The sequence below is a fragment of the Phyllobates terribilis genome, unplaced genomic scaffold, assembly GCF_046119375.1.
Source record: "Phyllobates terribilis strain yellow unplaced genomic scaffold, ASM4611937v1 Scaffold_11__3_contigs__length_659146591, whole genome shotgun sequence".
NCBI classification, from domain to species: domain Eukaryota; kingdom Metazoa; phylum Chordata; class Amphibia; order Anura; family Dendrobatidae; genus Phyllobates; species Phyllobates terribilis.
Genome location: NW_027362771.1, coordinates 111,464,778 through 111,486,266, shown reverse-complemented (window position 1 = coordinate 111,486,266; position 21,489 = coordinate 111,464,778). Strand labels below are relative to the sequence as shown.

The following is a 21,489-nucleotide window of genomic DNA, read 5'->3' as shown; positions in this document are numbered from 1 at the left end:
TCTTAATGTTTCACCCTTGCTAGACTTTCATGTGTTAGTTTTATGTATATTGTATCCCTTGTGATATTGTACTTACCGCTCCGGTTCCCCTCTTTATTGAGTTCTGCAGTGCTGTATTCAAAAATGTTAAAGAATAAACTGCCCACATGTTTTATTTGTCTAGTCTGCAATCACAGACGCACACAGCTCTACCTTTTAAAGGCGTTTTCCCGGACATATACTTTTATGACTTGTCAACCATCTCCACCAATATCTATATGTATGTGACATCAACCTGCTGTTCACATGAATCCATGGATGTAGCATATCATAAAAGTATATGATCATAAAACTCATTTAATGCCCCTGTGTGGCATACATTAAAGAGGACCTTTCACTGTTTTTTTTTTTAGTTTAAACAGAGTACCTCCTCCAATTGGTGCTGCTACAATGATTCTGGAACAGTTTTTCTCTATTCCTCTGTGCTCCCCTTTTCCATAATTATTCCCCTGTAATAAAGGTGCAAATTTTCCCTACAACTAATTTCTCCGTTGCCAAATCTTTTCTGCAGATACAACTATACTCTGAAGCAAGTGTCGCACTTTTACAGCTGAACAATCCCAAAGATTTCCAGGAACTCAACATACAAGCAAAGAAAAACATGACCATAGAAGGAAAAGAATTGACATTGAGTCCGGCTTACTTGCTCTGGGACCTTAGTGCTATCAGTCAGGTATGCAATTGACCAACTTCTTCCTAGGGTTTCCAGGCTGGGAATTTAGAAGTCTACATGTCTGAATTCTAAGTAACATCATCTGTTAATTGACAACTACCTGGAATATAATTGGGGCTCAAAAGTTGCAGCTAAATTTTCATGCCTGGCAAAGTCAGCCAGCTGTTGGTAGAAGATTGATAGGGCAGTGTACCTTGTACGCTTTGCTAAGCCCAACTGAAATGTTCATAAATAAAGAGTCATATGAGCAGTCATCAAGTCATTTAACATAGAAATGCTGCAGGGAGCCTCAGAAAGAGAGAGCAAATGAACTCACAATATAAGAAAGAGAGAGCAAATGAACTCACAATATAAGAAAGAGTGAGCAAATGAACTCACAATATAAGAAAGAGTGAGCAAATGAACTCACAATATAAGAAAGAGTGAGCAAATGAACTCACAATATAAGAAAGAGTGAGCAAATGAACTCACAATATAAGAAAGAGTGAGCAAATGAACTCACAATATAAGAAAGAGTGAGCAAATGAACTCACAATATAAGAAAGTGAGCAAATGAACTCACAATATAAGAAAGAGTGAAGCAAATGAACTCACAATATAAGAAAGAGTGAGCAAATGAACTCACAATATAAGAAAGAGTGAGCAAATGAACTCACAATATAAGAAAGAGTGAGCAAATGAACTCACAATATAAGAAAGAGTGAGCAAATGAACTCACAATATAAGAAAGAGTGAAGCAAATGAACTCACAATATAAGAAAGAGTGAGCAAATGAACTCACAATATAAGAAAGAGTGAGCAAATGAACTCACAATATAAGAAAGAGTGAGCAAATGAACTCACAATATAAGAAAGAGTGAGCAAATGAACTCACAATATAAGAAAGAGTGTAGCAAATGAACTCACAATATAAGAAAGAGTGTAGCAAATGAACTCACAATATAAGAAAGAGTGAGCAAATGAACTCACAATATAAGAAAGAGTGAGCAAATGAACTCACAATATAAGAAAGAGTGAGCAAATGAACTCACAATATAAGAAAGAGTGAGCAAATGAACTCACAATATAAGAAAGAGTGAGCAAATGAACTCACAATATAAGAAAGAGTGTAGCAAAAAATCCAGTCTGTGAACACTCACTTCATATGTAATTCAACAGAACTACTCCCATATTGTTGGGTCTACACAAGACAGTTTCATGGTCGTGAAATGGCATTCAACATATTTCCTTAATGATTTTAAAGGGTAATTCCTATGTCAACCTTTCATAGACAAACCACTGGTCATCGCTCCAGAAATAGCCTTGTGAGCTGAGCTACTCTGCTTCTATAACTCCCATATAACATATTGCTTCTTGACTACTTAAATCAGGGTTGTCAAACTCAAACACACAGAGGGCCAAAATGAAAAATTTGGACAAAGTTGAGGGCTAACCAGTATACAGTAAAATGGACCCCATGCAGTCCTCCATACAGAATAATGGGCCCCACATAGGGGGGGTGGTTCTGGTGCCGCTGGCTAAATATAATCACCCTGTGGGCAGACTGGGCCCATGGGCCAGAGTTTGCTAATATATATATAATAATATATATATATATATATATATATATATATATATATATATATATATATATATATATATATATATATATATATATATATATATATATATATATATATATATACAGTGCAGACCAAAAGTTTGGACACACCTTCTCATTTAAAGATTTTTCTGTATTTTCATGACTATGAAAATTGTACATTCACACTGAAGGCATCAAAACTATGAATTAACACATGTGGAATTATATACTTAACAAAAAAGTGTGAAACAACTGAAAATATGTCTTATATTCTAGGTTCTTCAAAGTAGCCACCTTTTGCTTTGATGACTGCTTTGCACACTCTTGGCATTCTCTTGATGAGCTTCAACAGGTAGTCACCAGAAATGGTTTTCACTTTACAGGTGTGCCCTGTCAGGTTTAATAAGTGGGATTTCTTGCCTTATAAATGGGGTTGGGACCATCAGTTGTGTTGTACAGAAGTCTGGTGGATACACAGCTGATAGTCCTACTGAATAGACTGTTAGAATTTGTATTATGGCAAGAAAAAAGCAGCTAAGTAAAGAAAAACGAGTGGCCATCATTACTTTAAGAAATGAAGGTCAGTCAGTGTGAAAAATTGGGCAAACTTTGAAAGTGTCCCCAAGTGCAGTTGCAAAAACCATCAAGCGCTACAAAGAAACTGGCTCACATGAGGACCGCCCCAGGAAAGGAAGACCAAGAGTCACCTCTGCTTCTGAGGATAAGTTTATCCGACTCACCAGCCTCAGAAATCGCAGGTTAACAGCAGCTCAGATTAGAGACCAGATCAATGCCACACAGAGTTCTAGCAGCAGACACATCTCTTCAACAACTGTTAAGAGGAGACTTTGTGCAGCAGGCCTTCATCGTAAAATAGCTGCTAGGAAACCACTGCTAAGGACAGGCAAGAAGCATAAGAGACTTGTTTGGGCTAAAGAACACAAGGAATGGACATTAGACCAGTGGAAATCTGTGCTTTGGTCTGATGAGTCCAAATTTGAGATCTTTGATTCTAACCACCGTGTCTTTGTGCGACGCAGAAAAGGTGAACGGATGGACTCTACATGCCTGGTTCCCACCGTGAAGCATGGAGGAGGAGGTGTGATGGTGTGGGGGTGCTTTGCTGGTGACACTGTTGGGGATTTATTCAAAATTGAAGGCACACTGAACCAGCATGGCTACCACAGCATCTTGCAGCGGCATGCTATTCCATCCGGTTTGCATTTAGTTGGACCATCATTTATTTTTCAATGACCCCAAACACACCTCCATGCTGTGTAAGGGCTATTTGACCAAGAAGGAGAGTGATGGGGTGCTACGCCAGATGACCTGGCCTCCACAGTCACCAGACCTGAACCCAATCGAGATGGTTTGGGGTGAGCTGGACCGCAGAGTAAAGACAAAAGGGCCAACAAGTGCTAAGCATTAGTGTTGAGCGAGTATGTTCTGTTAACCCTTTCGCCGAGTATGCTCGGGCGAGCACCAAGTAGTTACAGCTGCTCGGTGTTATGTTTAAATCACTCACGTGTGCATGATTTGCGACTGTTTGTTTCTTTTGCATTCCTCAAATGTAATAAAGCTGTCAATCATTCCTCACGTGTATTAAAGCTGTCAATCAGTCGCAAATCATGCACGCGGGAGTGATTTAAACATAACACTGAGCAACTGTAACTACTCGGTGCTCGCCCGAGCATACTCTGCGAAAGGGTTAACAGAACATACTCGCTCAACACTACTAAGCGTCTCTGGGAACTCCTTCAAGATTGTTGAAGGAGTTTCCAGAGATGCTTAGCACTTGTTGGCCCTTTTGCCTTCACTCTGCGGTCCTGCTCACCCCAAACCATCTCGATTGGGTTCAGGTCTGGTGACTGTGGAGACCAGGTCATCTGGCGCAGCACCCCATCACTCTCCTTCTTGGTCAAATAGCCCTTACACAGCCTGGAGGTGTGTTTGGGGTCATTGTCCTGTTGAAAAATAAATGATGGTCCAACTAAACGCAAACCGGATGGAATAGCATGCCGCTGAAAGATGCTGTAGTAGCCATGCTGGTTCAGTATGCCTTCAATTTTGAATAAATCCCCAACAGTGTCACCAGCAAAGCACCCCCACACCATCACACCTCCTCCTCCATGCTTCATGGTGGGAACCAGGCATGTAGAGTCCATCCGTTCACCTTTTCTGCTTCGCACAAAGACACGGTGGTTGGAACCAAAGATCTCAAATTTGGACTCATCAGACCAAAGCACAGATTTCCACTGGTCTAATGTCCATTCCTTGTGTTCTTTAGCACAAACAAGTCTCTTCTGCTTGTTGCCTGTCCTTAGCAGTGGTTTCCTAGCAGCTATTTTACGATGAAGGCTTGCTGCACAAAGTCTCCTCTTAACAGTTGTTGTAGAAATGTGTCTGCTGCTAGAACTCTGTGTGGCATTGACCTGGTCTCTAATCTGAACTGCTGTTAACCTGCGATTTCTGAGGCTGGTGACTCGGATAAACTTATCCTCAGAAGCAGAGGTGACTCTTGGTCTTCCTTTCCTGGGGCGGTCCTCATGTAAGCCAGTTTCTTTGTAGCGCTTGATGGTTTTTGCAACTACACTTGGGGACACTTTCAAAGCTTGCCCAATTTTTCGCACTGACTGACCTTCATTTCTTAAAGTAATGATGGCCACTCGTTTTTCTTTACTTAGCTGCTTTTTTCTTGCCATAATACAAATTCTAACAGTCTATTCAGTAGGACTATCAGCTGTGTATCCACCAGACTTCTGCACAACACAACTGATAGTCCCAACCCCATTTATAAGGCAAGAAATCCCACTTATTAAACCTGACAGGGCACACCTGTGAAGTGAAAACCATTTCCGGTGACTACCTCTTGAAGCTCATCAAGAGAATGCCAAGAGTGTGCAAAGCAGTCATCAAAGCAAAAGGTGGCTACTTTGAAGAACCTAGAATATAAGACATATTTTCAGGTGTTTCACACTTTTTTGTTAAGTATATATTTCCACATGTGTTAATTCATAGTTTTGATGCCTTCAGTATGAATGTACAATTTTCATAGTCATGAAAATAAAGAAAAATCTTTAAATGAGAAGGTGTGTCCAAACTTTTGGTCTATCTATATCTATCTATATATCATGCTAATGGCCAAACAAGAACATGCTCAAAGAGCTTACAGGTTACTCTTAAAAACAAATTAATTAATATATATTTAAACTAATATAGATTTTTGAGTATAAATGCTGCTACCACAAAACTGAGGAAACTTTGGATGTATGGCTACCTTTGTCGTGAAACTGGGGAATAAGATCCCATAATTTTAATTTTGTGTGATGGGAGCTGTTTGACACCTTCCAGTTTGAAAATTGGGATATCTATCCGTTTTGGGCATTAGGATTTAACTATACGTCCACAGCTACACCCAAGCAGCTATGTACCGATCTTTACTTATCTGTATGTTTGGGTTTTCAGAATTTTACGCTTATTTTGTATGGAGGATAATTATAAATGTAAGACTACCTATAAGATGATTGTTACCTGATATAATTATTGAAGAGTGAAACCGTACCTAGATATTGCTAGGAATGAAATGTCTCTATGTCCTTTAAATACTGTCAAAGGCAAATATCTTTAAAGGGGTATTCCCATCTCCAAGATCCTATCCCAATATGTAGTAGGTATAATAATATTAGCAAATACCTCCAATTAGAAATGTAGTATAGTATTTTTGATTCACTATTAGTGATGAGCGAGCATGCTCGCCACTGCTCGGTACTCGCCCGAGCATCTCACTACTCGAGATGCTCGGAGCTCGCCGAGTACTTTCGAGATGCTCGGGCGGGAGCTCGGGTCTCTGTCCTGCATGTTTGGTGCTATTTAGAGCACCAATCATGCAGGGATTGTCTGCCACTCACTGTAATGTCACAGCCATGGTGGTTGTGGCATTACAGTGATTGCCCAAATCGATGGGAACAGTGCTCACAGTGAAACATGAAAAACCGGCAATTCAGCAGTGGTAAACACCAGTACCCGACAATTTACAACAGAAAGAATAGAGTATCACGCATAGATTAGATAGATAGAAACATGTCAGTCACATATATAATAAGTACAGTGACAGTGTTGGTTACTGTACTTGTCATTTAGTGTTAAAATAAAGGATTTATTAAAAAAAAAAATTGGCATGGGCTTCCCCGTAATTTTAGTCTCTAGTGGAGGTTAAGCAGACGGCTGGGGCAGATGTTTGAAGCCTGGGAAGGGGGTAATACCCACGGAGCTTCCCAGGCTACTAATATCAGCCCCCAGCTGAATACCTAGCCTTTACTAGCTATTAAAATGGGGGACCCAAAAAAAATTACGTGGGGTCCCCCCTATTTTAATAGCTAGCAAAGGCTAGGCAGACAGCTGGGGGCTGATATTAATAGCCCAGGAAGGGTGCCATGAATATTGGCCCCCTCCCAGGCTAGAAACACCAGCCGTCAGCCACCTCAGAAATGGCGCATCCATAGGATGCGCCAATTCTGGCACTTAGCCTTGCTCTTCCCACTGCCCTGTAGCGGTGGCAGTGGGGTTTTAGGGTTGGGGTTGATGTCAGCTTATAATGCCAGCTGACATCAAGCCCAGGTTAGTAATGGAGAGGCGTCTATAAGACACCCCCATTACTGACCCCATAGTGAAAGTTAAAAAAAAAACACAAACGCACAGAATAAAGTCCTTTAATTGAAATAGACACAATTCTTTAATGTTCTAATTTAAACTCTACTTACCGTCACGCCCATTCCAGCTGAAGCCAACGATCTCCTGCAATAAAAGTAAAATAATAAACCAACCTCATCCTTACCTTTCCATGGTTCCCAGGACGGCTTCAGCTCTGCTACATTGACATGACAGGCTGGATGGCAGCAGAACGCTGCCATCCAGCTTGCCATGCCGCAGACACTGAGAAGCTCCTCAGTGAAGCTCCTCAGTGTCTGGCTGTGACGGCATCCAGATGAGCCGAGTTCATGTCCAATGAACTCAGCTCACCTCATGCACGTCACTGACAGCGTGGGAGAATTCTCCTGCTCATGCGGTGCCGGCAAATGACGTCACCGCTTGAGCAGGAGAATTCTCCCACGCTGGGACGGCATTGAGATGGCAGGCTGGATGGTAGCAGAACGCTGCCATCCAGCTTGTCATCCTTCAGAGACACTGCAGAGCACAAGCATGCCTTCGCTCCTCAGTGTCTCTGAAGGATGGCATGCTGGATGGCAGCGTTCTGCTACCATCCAGCCTGCCATCTCAATGCCATCCCAGCGTGGGAGAATTCTCCTGCTCAAGCGGTGATGTCATTTGCCTGCACAGCATGCGCAGGAGAATTCTCCCACGCTGTCAGTGACGTGCATGAGGTGAGCTGAGTTCATTGGACATGAACTTGGCTCATCTGGATGCCGTCACAGCCAGACACTAAGGAGCTTCTCAGTGTCTGCGGCATGGCAAGCTGGATGGCAGCGTTCTGCTGCCATCCAGCCTGTCATGTCAATGTAGCAGAGCTGAAGCCGTCCTGGGAACCATGGAAAGGTAAGGAATAAGGTTGGTTTATTATTTTACTTTTATTGCAGGAGATCGTTGGCTTCAGCTGGAATGGGCGTGACGGTAAGTAGAGTTTAATTTAGAACATTAAAGAATTGTGTCTTTATTTCAATGAAAGGACTTTTTTCTGTGTGTTTTTTTTTTTTAACTTTGACTATGGGGTTAGTAATGGGGGTGTCTTATAGACGCCTCTCTATTACTAACCTGGGCTTGATATCAGCTGGCATTATAAGCTGACATCAACCCCAACCTTATTACCCCACTGCCATCGCTACTGGTCAGTGGGAAGAGCGAGGCTAAGTGCCAGAATTGGCGCATCCTATGGATGCGCCATTTCTGGGGCGGTTGACGGCTGGTGTTTCTAGCCTGGGAGGGGGCCAATATTCATGGCACCCTTCCTGGGCTATTAGTATCAGCCCCCAGCTGTCTGCCTAGCCTTTGCTAGCTATTAAAATAGGGGGGACCATTTTTTTTTGTGGTCCCCCATTTTAATAGCTAGTAAAGGCTAGGTATTCTTCTGGGGGCTGATATTAGTAGCGTGGGAAGCTCCGTGGGTATTACCCCCTTCCCAGGCTTCAAACATCTGCCCCATCCGTCTGCTTAACCTCCGCTAGAGACTAAAATTACGGGGAACCGCACGCCAAATTTTTTTTTTTAATAAATCCTTTATTTTAACACTAAATGACAAGTACAGTAACCAACACTGTCACTGTACTTATGATATATGTGACTGACATGTTTCTATCTATCTAATCTATGTGTGATGCTCTATTCTTTCTGTTCTAAATTGTCGGGTACCGGTGTACGCCGCTGATGAATTGCCGGCCGGCTTTTTTAAAGAGAGTGGTGCATGAAAATCGGAGGGCACTAGTGTGTTCCAAGTGCCCTGCTATGTTTTTCATGCACCCTCCTATATACCCTGCCTGCCTGTCTGCCTATATATTCTGCCTGCCTGAATTTTAATTGAGCACTGTTCCCATCGATTTGGGCAATTTTTGACCTTCTGCAGACCGCCGGGGGGACCGCCAGAAAAATGCTCGAGTTTCCCATAGACTTACATTGGGCTCGCTGTGCGGTTCGAGCACCCGAGTATTCCAATGTGCTCGACCCGAGCTTCGAGCACCCGAGCATTAGTGCTCGCTCATCACTATTCGTGAAAAAAGGAAAAGAGGTGTGCTATGAAGCAGTGATCACCCAACAATACTTCAATAAATTATCATACGTTATAATAAGTTGCAATACATTTTATTCATTACAGATTTAAATACATACAAACAACGTCAAAAAACCCAAATAGTTAAAACACAAGTAAAATCAATATAGTGGGGTTACCCACTAATTTGAAGCCCACCTGCTCCAAAAAACATCCCTAGTTACAACAGAACAAGCAGTACGATAATAGAACAAGTGGCAGTGTTATCCCTGGTGATCAATATCGTACACATGCATATTAGCTATGACTGCCTGACATTAGTATTCAAGGAGGTGTACTACAGTCCAGACAGATGAAGAGGGAAGTCACTATTCACTATGCCACTTGCCTAATGTGCAGGCATTGCAGGACCTTAGGTATCCATGGTTACGTCCACTGATAAAGTGACAGTTAGTTAGCTGCTAGTGGTCGTAACCGTGGATACCTAAGGTCCTGTATTGCCTGCACATGAGGTAAGTGACATAGCGAGTCAAAAATACTATACTACATTTCTAATAGGAGGTATTTGCTAATATTATTATTATTACACCTACTACATATTGGGATAGGATATTGGAGATGGGAATACCCCTTTAACATGAGATAAATGTTTAGGTCTTGTTTATATTTACTTAGTGTGTCACTCCAGCACACAAGCCTATAATCTAGATATATATAACTTAGGAAGGTTGTTTTACTCCTTTTTAGGTACAGCGGGTGCACTGCCTTGGTTAACAGCCTTTATTCCCAGTACTTACACGTAGATAGATGCTCCTTCACTTGTCTTTTACTTAATTTTGTGTAATTTTCCACCCGTAATTATCTTTTAGCCTATGGTATTCACAGAACAGTGTGAATGTGACAGTCACATTTCATTAGACTTAAAACACTTGACTAGAGATGGCCTATGGCTGTAAGTTGTCTGTATACATTTATTGCTACTTTGACTATTTCACTTCCTTAGTTTTTCAATTTTTATTAATAAAAACTGTAGAATTCTGGTATTGCTATCATACATCTATTAATACATTGTAGAATTTATACAATGTATAGAGTTTATATACATAATAGGTATATTTAGTGTTGCAACCCTTTTTTCATGTGCTTTGTTTATATTTTTTTACTTCAAAACATGACACTATATTCAAGATGCACTATATTCTATGATCTTCATTATGGGGTTAGCCCCCCAATAAACCAGCACCACCCTTTCCTCATTATCGAGTGCACTCCAATTTCTTTCTATATATTCAAGATGCAACAGTGTTGCTACTTTTACTAATAGTTTTGTTTTGTGGATTATTTATACTATTACTTGTCTTTTCTGATGGACGTGATGTCTACCAAAAAGGCAACCTTCCAGGAAAGGAAGGACGACGTGATGTCTTGCATGGATTTCGAAGGGGGATTGCTAAAGAGTGCTTAAGACCGGATTAAGGTCCCACGGGTCTACAGGAGGACGATATGGTGGCGCCAGATGAGCAAATCCTTGTAGGAAGATCTTGACATGGGGACGAGACTCCCTCTGCTTTGATCTTCTTAATGACTCTCGGGATCTGTAGGAGAGGTGGAAAGAGGTAAGGAAGCTGAAAATAAGACCATGGGATGACCAGGGCGTCCTAACCGATCACCAGGAGGTTATGAGACCTGCCTATGAAGCGAGGCACCTTGTGATTCATCCGAGATGCCATTAGATTGACGGCGGGGGTGCCCCAACTCTGACAGATCTGATCGAACACCTCGGGGAGGAGAGTCCCTGACGACTTAGTAAGTCAGCCGCCGAGTTGTCTACCCCTGGAATATGCACTGCCGATGTCGCTGGCACGTGTCGCACAGCCCAATCCAGAATCCATGAGGCTTCTGTCATAACGGATTTGCTGCTTATTCTGCCCTGGTGGTTTATGTATGCCACGGCTGTGGCGTTGACTGATTGAACGCGAACTGGATGTCCTACTAGGAGATACTGCCAGTGGAAATGGGAGAGGTAGATGGCCCTGATTTCCAGAAGATTGATGGGAAGGGAGACTTCCCGAGAATTCCAGTGACCCTGGACTTTGTGATGAATGAAGACAGCACCCCCATCCTAGGACACTGGCGTCGGTCGTGACAACCTGCCAGTGGAGAGGAAGGAATGATCTTCCGAATCGGATGGAGGGGGAGAGAATCCACCATGGCAACGACTGCCTCACACGTAGAGACAGAAGAATGGGACGGTCCAGAAAAAGAGATCCTATTGTCCCAAGCTGACAGGAGGGTTAGCTGATGGGGGTGGGTATGGAACTGGGCATAAGGCACTGCTTCCATGGCGGCAATCATCTTCTCCAGCACACTCATGCAGAGTTGAAGAGATTGTGGGGATGGGTGCCTTAGAGAACGAATCCCCAGACGAAGAGCTGAGATCTTTTCCTCTTGAAGGAGGACTCTGGCGTGAACAACATGCCTAAGAATACTAGGTGTTGAGCCGGAATCAGGGAAGATTTTGCTTTGTTGACTATCCAGCCGAAACGGGCTAGAGTGTCCAGTGTGATTTGACGGCTCTGGCAGCAGTCTCGGAAGGACAGACCTTTGATCAAGAGATCATCCAGATAGGGGATAATTACTACCCTTGGATCGAAGAATGGCCATGACGGCTGCCATCACCTTGGTTAACACCCTGGGGGCAGAGGCTAGGCCGAAGGGGAGGGCTTATGAACTAGTAGGGTTCCCCCTGAACCGCGAATCGGATAAATTTCTGATGTGGGACACAAATCGGAATGTGAAGGTAGGCATCCTGAATGTTCACCGAGCAGAAGAACTCCCTCGGGTTTCATAGAAGTGATCACCAAGTGAAGGGATTTCATCCTGATGTGACGGAGATGGACTCATTGGTTTAGTCACTTGAGGTCCAGAATCGGGTGGAGACAACCGCCCATCTAATGTACAACAAATAGGTTGGAATAAAAACCTGAAAAAACGTTCTTGAGAGGTAACCAGCACAATGACTCCTGCGCGTGGAGGAGAGAGGAGATGGCTTGAAAGAAGCCTGGGACCTCAGATGGAAGCCTTGGAGGGTGTGGAGGGTGGGACATTGAGAAACAGAATCCCCCTCCCCCCAGGAAGACATCTTGTAGCCGGAGGTAACGATATCTCTGACCCAGGCATCGTCGACAACGCAAATCCACGCGTCCCATAAGAGGAGAAGACCGCCGCCTACCCTGGGAAGATTCCCAGGTGTGGGTAACCCGTCATGCAGAAGAGAATCTATTAGAGCAGGACCCTGAGGGCTTTGAAGAACGGCCCCTTGGGCGCCAGTTAGAAGTGGGCTTTAACGACTGCTTCCTTCTCTCCCACTGAGCGGGAGAACGGTCCTATTGGGAGGTGGTCCCAGGAGAGGAGAAGTGACGAAAGGGACGAAACTGAAGGGAGCATCTTTTGTTGACAGTATATTTAGGCTTAGACTGAGGAAGGGAGGTGCTCTTACTGCCGGTAGCGTCCGAGCAAAGCTGATCCAGCTTAGACTTAAAAAGTCTTGAGCCCTGGAAAGGGAGATTGGCAAGGACTTAGGCCAGAGAATTCTTCGCATAGCAACGATATTTCTGATGACTTGCCAGCTTCCAGGGACGCAGTGAGTAAGTATTTTCCTGCATGGGCGATTTGGTTAGCAAGGTCAGCCAGCTCGTCTGTTGAGGTGGTTAATAAGATGTCCAGACGGAGAAGTTTGGTCCAGGCGGAAACTGACTTGGTTACCCACGTGGAAGCGAAAGCGGGACAGAGAGATGTGCCAGCAGCCTCAAGGCTGATTTGGCTAGGGCTTCAATCTGTCTGTCAGTGGAGTCCTTGAGGGAAGAGCCATCGGGCAGAGACAGAACCCTTTGGCAGACAGACAAGAGACCGGCGAATCCACGGTCGGCGACTGTGTCCACTTGTTAATGAGATCCGGACTAAAGGGATACAGGATATCTAATGGTTTTCTACCAGGGAAACGCTTTTTCTGGATGTTCCCAGTGTTTTGTAAAGATTCCCTCAAACTCCATGTGATTGGAAAATGTCCGGAAAGAACGTTTTACCTTTTTGAATGAGACAGAGTGGTCCTGGGGGCACACTCGTCCTCATTAATATTAAGGGTCTGATTAACTGCCGATATGAGGCTGTCCACTATATCCTGAAGCTTGGAAGTCTGATCCATGTTGGCCTCAAAATTTGACTTGGACTCCGGTTCACACCCCAGGCCCACCTCGGGGGAGGAGATGAGGGATACCGAGGTCATCCTGGGGGACGGAGAGCTGGACGAGGAGCTGGAGAGAGTCCGCTTCTTGGATCTAATCCCTGATCTGCCCTTCTGAGAGTGGTGGTGAGGTGCATGTGAATCGTGCAAAGGGATGTTCGGAGCACTGGTAGCGGCAGACAGGTTACGAATCGTTCTAGGACCTGCACCAGGGACTGTGATACCTTGGTTAGGTCAGATACTGATTGAGAAATAGCAACATTCCACTCTGGAGGAGGGGTTATGCCCTCGTCCCCGGCGGCGGGACGCTCCTGTGATGCTAACATGTTGGAACTTCTCATAAACGAGGACCGCATCAGGAGCCCCCGAATGAGAATAGGGGTCACTGGAAAAAACCGGCATCCTCCTTCCCGCACCATCATGTTCCCTAAAAGGGGGAAGGCAACTAGGAAGTGACCACCGTCTTCCTCGCGGCCTGCTCCGAGGAGAGGGCTGGGGTGGGGAACAGGCAAGGACTGACCACAGGGAAGCATCGTGAAGTGACAGGGGGATAAGGTCCTGCCTAGCAGACCGGAGAGTGGACAATGTGGGTGACACCACACTGTTCTCTCAGTTACTCTTGTGCGAGAAAACAGGGTGAGAAATTACTCCCTGTTACCCTGTAGAAAATCTGAAAGAGAAAGGGGAAAAGATTAATAAAACACAATAGTGACCTGAAAAGGAAAAGATGTATCTGGGATCAGATCTAGGTCCGCCTCCTACTGACACTAAGCTAAAACTGACGAGCTTTGTGCCAGTCAGTGGATCTATACTGCTGGGGAAGAGCTATTTTTTTTTTTTAGTTTTTGCCTAGTGTCCGCCTCCTAGGAACAGCAGCATACACCCATGGTTACCTGAGGCGATAAATATAATTTTTCACTGATTTTTCTTGTTCAAAAGTAGTAAAACATAACAAAAAATTACAAATCGGGTATCACTATAATCGTATCAATCTGTACTATGAAACTATGTTTATTAATCCCTCGACATGGAAAGCGAAAAAATAAAAACCTAAATATTAGAAAAAACACTGTTTGAATAGTTTTATTTGTTCATTTCCCCAGCAAAAAAATAAAATAAAAAGTTATATTTAAAAAAATACTAGTGAGAACTACATGTTCTATTGTCTTTCCATTTTCCTATTGCCCTCAGTTTTAGATTCTTGTACTCCTATTTTCTTTTGTAATTTTTTTATTCCTTTCTCCCTTTTTTTGCTTCTTTTTTTCCTCTTTTCCTTTCTTTCTTTTCTTTTTCTTTTCTTGTTTTTTTTCTCCTTTTTTTCTCTACTAATTTTTCGGGTTTTATGTTTCCTTTTTCTTTTCTTCCTCTCATCTAGCCTGCATGAGGAGCTCTTTTACTTGATGTCTTTCCACACGTTTTATTTTTTATTATTAATAGTACATTTATGTCTGTATACAGAGTTACACACCCCATGTGCTCACAGAATGGAGTTTATGTGGAGCTGATGGCCTTCATTATGTCACTATTATCACCGTTATTGCTGCAAATTATGTTCATTTCTATCTTATTTGTGTTGATGTTTGTTCCATGCCATGGACATATAGAATTGTATTTAAAAAACTCTATTTTGTATGAGCAATTTTGCTTGTAGCCTCTATGATGACTTTATCTGTTGATTTATTATATACAGATAAACCTTGAGAAAGGCTCTGCGAGCCGAAACGTTGACGTTGGTTGAAAATCTGTCCTACGTTGTTGGCAATAAACATTTATTGAAATATTCGATTGTCGTCACGAACTTTATAGTGTGCCTTGGTGCTAATTAATTTTTTCATATAGTGGTTTTTGCATCATATAGGCACCACCTTAAGGAAGTTGCGCATAGCCTTTTTCGTGCTATATGAGAACTACATGTTGTCACCCAAAAAATAAGCCCTAATATAGCTCTTTATTCAGAAAAATTATACTTATGATTCTCAAAATATGAGAACACAAAAGGAAATTTTTTTTCAACGAATTTGATATAAACGTAATAAAACTACATATATTTGATATAGCCATGGTATAGTCATAATTTTTATGCTGATCCACAGAATAAAGATAACACATTGTGTAGCAAATGAAAATGTAAAATTGGAAACTTGCTGTTTGATTTTTTTCTCACTGTAAAGAGTTAATAAAAGTTAGACATTAAGGTTTATGTACCCCAAAATGGTGCCACTGACAAATTCAACTCATCCCGTAAAAAAACAAGCCCTCATAAGGCTACATCGATGAAAAAATAAAAAAGTTATGGCTCATGGACTGTGACAATGAACAAACCAGGGCTGTGGAGTCGGTAAGCCAAACCTCCGACTCCTCAATTTCCCCACAAACTGCATTGAACTACTGTACCCAATTTATTACATATTTTAGGAGTTGGAGTCGGTCCATTTTATAACATCTCCGAATGCGACTCCACCAAAATAGGCTCCGACTCCACAGCCCTAGAACAAATGCAAAAAAATGTGTGGACATTAAGGTCAAATTAGGCTAGCATGTTTTTTCTATGGATCTGAGAGCAGCATGATTTAGGGGCAGAAAATCTGATTCCAGTGATGTCTCGCTTACTGGTTGTTTTATAAAATCCCTGTTTTTTCCGCTGTAGAGGTAGCAGTGGTCTGAATGCTGAGCTCTGTATAACACCGCCCACACCACTGATTGGCTGCTCCCTGTGTACACTGTACAGTATCAGCAAACTGCTAATCAGTGGTTGGGGCGGGGTTACACAGATTAACTGGACTACTTGGCATACAACCTAGTCTTCTAGTGATAATCTCCTACTGATAAAACACTGATTATATTGAAACTACACCAAGCTGCTGAGCGAGTGACATCATTGATATCAGACTCTCTGCCCCTTTATTATACTGCTCTCAGATTAAATAGCAAAAAACTGCGGATAGTTTCCCTTAAATAGCAAAAATTACAGTAGACTCAGTTTTCACACTTTTATTTTACTTTTATTTTAAAAGCTCAAGGAGGATGGGGACATCTCCGCCAGTCGCTTTGAGGATAATGAAGAATTACGGTACTCTCTAAGATCTATTGAGAAACATGCTCCTTGGGTTCGTCATGTTTTTATTGTGACAAATGGCCAAATCCCATCCTGGCTGAACCTTGATAATCCACGTGTCACCATTGTATCTCACCAAGTAAGAATTGCCTTGTTTGTGTTTGCCTCTTCCTAATCCTGTGAATTATTATTAGCGAACATGTAGGATTGGCAGCTAGAATATACTCTATAAACTAGTCAATGTTGTATTGCCGTAATAGGTTTTGGAAGCATCAGTCATACTTGTTGAACTCAGTGTGTCTTGGTGACAGACCTGAGACTTGTGAATTCTTGTCTTTGACCTCTACCAATTATTAGGCTCTTATTTCCGGTTTTGCCTTCAGTGCTAAGCAGACTATCATGATCCGTTTAGCACCAAGTCTTTTGAGCCAAAGCTCTGGTGGGGGTAGTAGCGTTTCTCCTTGAGGAGAGCACCAAATCGAAGTAGAGAGAGACTTTTAATTACTTAGCCAGCCATTGTATATATTTATCCAGTTATCCATGCAATTTTGCAAACCTACCGATTGTACTTCCTATATTCTGCAGATGATTTTCTCCTCTTCAGCAGCCCCAACATCCAGAAACCGATCTTACTAAAAACCTCTGGTCCCAGTGACGCCATCTGTGCCTAAATTAGTTTAGGTCTTAATAACATGACCACTCTGACAGCTGGCGCTCACAGGATAGAGGTCTTTTCTGTTAAATTAATGGACTAATGGTGTAGCACTCACTATTTTACGTGCCATTTGATGGCGCAGATTGCGCCTGTACACAGTACCATCAGCAAGTTAGAGCTAAAATGCAGACTAACCCCACATTGCAACATGTACAGAAATATTATTTCCTTGTCTGTCGAACTCCTACATAGAGCACTAATATGAAACTAAAATGGCGGCTTTGTTCTTGTATCTCTACATTGTTGTCATATGTTAGTCAATATAAACCATATTTGGTATCAATATGCACAGGACAATTGGGGTATTCATTTTTGGAGTAAACGTTATAGATCGAGCCAAAGACCTTAGAAAGGATCTCAACAAAAATAAGAAAAAGTGCATTTGTTTCCTATTTATGCCCTTTTAGAATTACAGAAGACATGCAAAATAAAAAGGATATTCACTCCAATTTCCATAAATTACAAAGACCTTTGCGTCCCCCCCCCAAAAAAATATCACATATATATTTGAGTAGACTAAGAAAGAAAAATAAAAATCCCCTTTATAATGCAGCGTGTCAGGTGCATGTATATGGATCGAACTAAGCAACTCTGCCTATGCCATATATGGCGGGTCCCAGTTGTCTTAGGGCTCTTTCACATGTCAGTGTCTCCAGTACGTGTGGTGATAGTTTTCACCCTTACTGGAGACCTATACACACACAGACCCATTCAAATCTATCGGTCTGTGCAAAATACGATGACACGTACTTTTTTTACCCGCAGCATGGACTACAAAACGGTCCCACACACGTGGACACTGATGTCACATGGATGACATCGTGTGTCATCAGCTTGACACGTACTGGTACCTGGGAATCAGCGGTACAGTTTGCACTGTTCCCAAGCGCCAGGTGCTGGAAGCAGCTCTTATCATTGTCGCCTGCTGGTGCTGATATCAACGCAAGCAAGGGACAATGTTCAGAGTTGTATTCTGCCCTTGCTGTGTCCAGCAAGTGTAAAAATAAGAATAAAATTAAAAAAAAATTATACTCTCCTTTACACCTAATTCCCTGAAGCCATTCACCCCCTGTAAAAAAAAATAAATAAAACAAAATAAAAAACAACCATAATACTCACCTGTCCGACATACTGTCCCACACTGTAATCCACCTGACCGATAATTCTGCATCAGCGTCTACGGTGGCTTGAGGCGACCGCACACGCTGAGGAGCAGGGGAGAATGACTTGAGGCAGCGAGTGTGCCCCTGACCTGGGCTGAGCTCAGTTTTGATAAAATCACTGTTTAATCAGTAGGAGATTATCATTAGAGGACTACTTAACCTGCTGCCAGGCAGTCACGCATATTCATGAGCTTTGTATAACACCACCCCCACCACTGATTGTACAGTGTACACAGCTTTCTGTGTACACTGTACATGGGCAGAAAGCTGCTAATCAGTGGTGTGGATGAGGTTATAGAGCTCCACATTGAAATAACAGTGATTTTATCATCCTGCTCTCAGATGGATAAGAAAAAACCTGGTGACACATTCCCTTTAAAGTGAACCTGACAGCTGATGATACTGCCTGATCCACAAGCAGCATGTACAGTGCCTACAAGTAGTATTCAACCCCTTGCAGATTTAGCTGGTTTGATAAGATGCAAATAAGTTAGAGCCTTCAAACTGCAAACGAGAGTAGGTTTTATGAACAGAAGCATAAATCTTACAAACCAAAAAGTTATGTTGCTCAGTTGAATTTTATTAAATTTTAAACATAAAAGTGTGGGACAATTATTATACAACCCCTATGTTTAATATTTTGTGGAATAACCCTTGTTTGCAATTACAGCTAATAATTGTCTTTTATAAGACCTGATCAGGCCGGCACAGGTCTGTGGAGTTATCTTGGCCCACTCCTCCGTGCAGATCTTCTCCAAGTTATCTAGGTTCTTTGGGTGTCTCATGTGGACTTTATTCTTGAGCTCCTTCCACAAGTTTTCAATTGGGTTAAGGTCAGGAGACTGACTAGGCCACTCCAACACCTTGACTTTTTCCCTCTTGAACCAGGCCTTGGTTTTCTTGGCTGTGTGCTTTGGGTCGTTGTCTTGTTGGAAGATGAAATTACGACCCATCTTAAGATCCTTGATGGAGGAGCGGAGGTTCTTGGCCAAAATCTCCAGGTAGGCCGTGCTATCCATCTTCCCATGGATGCGGACCAGATGGCCAGGCCCCTTGGCTGAGAAACAGCCCCACAGCATGATGCTGCCACCACCATGCTTGACTGTAGGGATGGTATTCTTGGGGTCGTATGCAGTGCCATCCATTCTCCAAACGTCACGTGTGTGGTTGGCACCAAAGATCTCGATCTTGGTCTCATCATACCATAGAACCTTGAACCAGTCTGTCTCAGAGTCCTCCAAGTGATCATGAGCAAACTGTAGACGAGCCTTGACATGACGCTTTGATAGTAAAGGTACCTTACGGGCTTGTCTGGAACGGAGACCATTGCGGTGGAGTACGTTACTTATGGTATTGACTGAAACCAATGTCCCCACTGCCATGAGATCTTCCCGGAGCTCCTTCCTTCTTGTCCTTGGGTTAGCCTTGACTCTTCGGACAAGCCTGGCCTCGGCACGGGAGGACACTTTTTCAAAGGCTGTCCTGGCCGTGGAAGGCTAACAGTAGTTCCATAAGCCTTCCACTTACGGATGATGCTCCCAACAGTGGAGACAGGTAGGCCCAACTCCTTGGAAAGGGTTTTGTACCCCTTTCCAGCCTTGTGACCCTCCACGATCTTGTCTCTGATGGCCTTGGAATGCTCCTTTGTCTTTCCCATGTTGACCATGTCTGAGTGCTGTTCACAAGTTTGGGGAGGGTCTTAAATAGTCAGAAAAGGCTGGCAAAAGAGATCTTTAATCCACACATGTGAAGCTCATTATTCTTGGTGCCTGAACTACTTCTTAATACTTTAGGGGGACCAAACAGAATTCTTGTGGTTTGAGGGGTTGAATAATAAATGACACTCTGAATTAACTTTTAACGTTTTTAAAAATAAAAAAATTTAAAAAAAAATAAAAAAAATTTGCTGCAGTGCATTTCCCACTTCCAGGCTGATCTACAGTACAAATGTCACAATGCCAAGTTAATTCCGCATGTGTCAACCAGCTAAAACTGCAGGGGGTTGAATACTACTTGTAGGCACTGTATCTGACATTGACTGTATGATCTCAGCCATATATGTTTGACTCTGAAAGGCTGCAGCTTTTCAGAGGAAAACATACTTTAAATGGAACCTGTCACCAGGTTTATCACATATATAATATCACCTTATTAAGCATCTGCGCTACATTCCCTAAATCCTTATATAAACACCTGAATCCCTCTGTATAGTCCGAAAAACCTTTTTAATTTCTCCAGTGCTGTATGGTAATCTGGTTAATCCGGTCCGATGGGAGTGGCTTCAGGGCTCTCTACTCCTCCCCCCCAGCTGCTGCTTGCTGTCCTAGATGTGGATGACACCTCCCCCCGGCTTCTCCTCACCATCCTTGATGTAGATGACACCGCCTGCGTCATCCTCATCGCTGCGAGAAATCTTGTGCCTGCGCAGACAAATCGTGTTTCTCGCCTGTGCAGTATGCTTTGCCCTACTGCGGGCAAAGCTGAAAAATGGAGGTGCACTTGTGCCCGCAGTAGGGCAAAGCATACTGCGTAGGCGCGAGGCGCGGTTTGTCTGCGCAGGTACAAGATTTCTCGCAGCGATCAGGATGACGCAGGAGGTGTCATCTACATCAAAGGATGGCGAGGAGCAGCTGGGGGGAGGTGTCATCCACATCTAGGACAGCAAGCAGCAGCTGGGGGGAGGAGTAGAGAGCCATGAAACCACTCCCATCGGACCGGACTAACCAGATTACCATACAGCACTGGAGAAATTAAAAAGGTTTTTCGGGGCTATACAGGGGGATTCAGGTGTTTATATAAGGATTTAGGGAATGCAGCGCAGACGCTGAATAAGGTGCTATTTTTAGCTGCTGTGTGACAAAACTAGTGACAGGTTCCCTTTAAAAGCCGCCATGGACCTAGCTATGCTGGAGACTAGTCATACATCGATGGCTTCTCCCCACCTGGAGTTACAGGTCTTTCTCTATACGCCAGGGATGTCAAACTTAAACACACCGAGGGCCAAAATGAAAAACTTGGACAAAGTTGCAGACCAATCTGTATACAGTATAATGGGCCCCACATAGTCCTCCATATACAGTCATATGAAAAAGTTTGGGCACCCCTATTAATCTTAAGCTTAATGTTCTATAAAAATTGGTGTTTTTGCAACAGCTATTTCAGTTTGATATATGTAATAACTGTTGGATACAGTAATGTTTCTGCCTTGAAATGCGGTTCATTGTACTAACAGAAAATGTGCAATCTGCATTCAAACAAAATTTGAAAGGTGCATAAGTATGGGCACCTCACCAGAAAAGTG

The 21,489-nt window shown here is 42.9% G+C and overlaps 1 protein-coding gene across 2 annotated transcripts in view; it reads left to right on the top strand.

The window, feature by feature from the left end:
* Positions 1 to 21,489, top strand: part of GNPTAB (N-acetylglucosamine-1-phosphate transferase subunits alpha and beta) — a 107,908-nt gene that overhangs the window by 60,736 nt on the left and 25,683 nt on the right. For both annotated transcript variants that reach the window (XM_073651513.1, XM_073651514.1), the window contains exons 8-9: positions 551 to 712; positions 16,270 to 16,449. In XM_073651513.1, the coding sequence (XP_073507614.1) occupies positions 551 to 712; positions 16,270 to 16,449 (342 nt within the window). The remainder of the gene's footprint in view (positions 1 to 550; positions 713 to 16,269; positions 16,450 to 21,489) is intronic.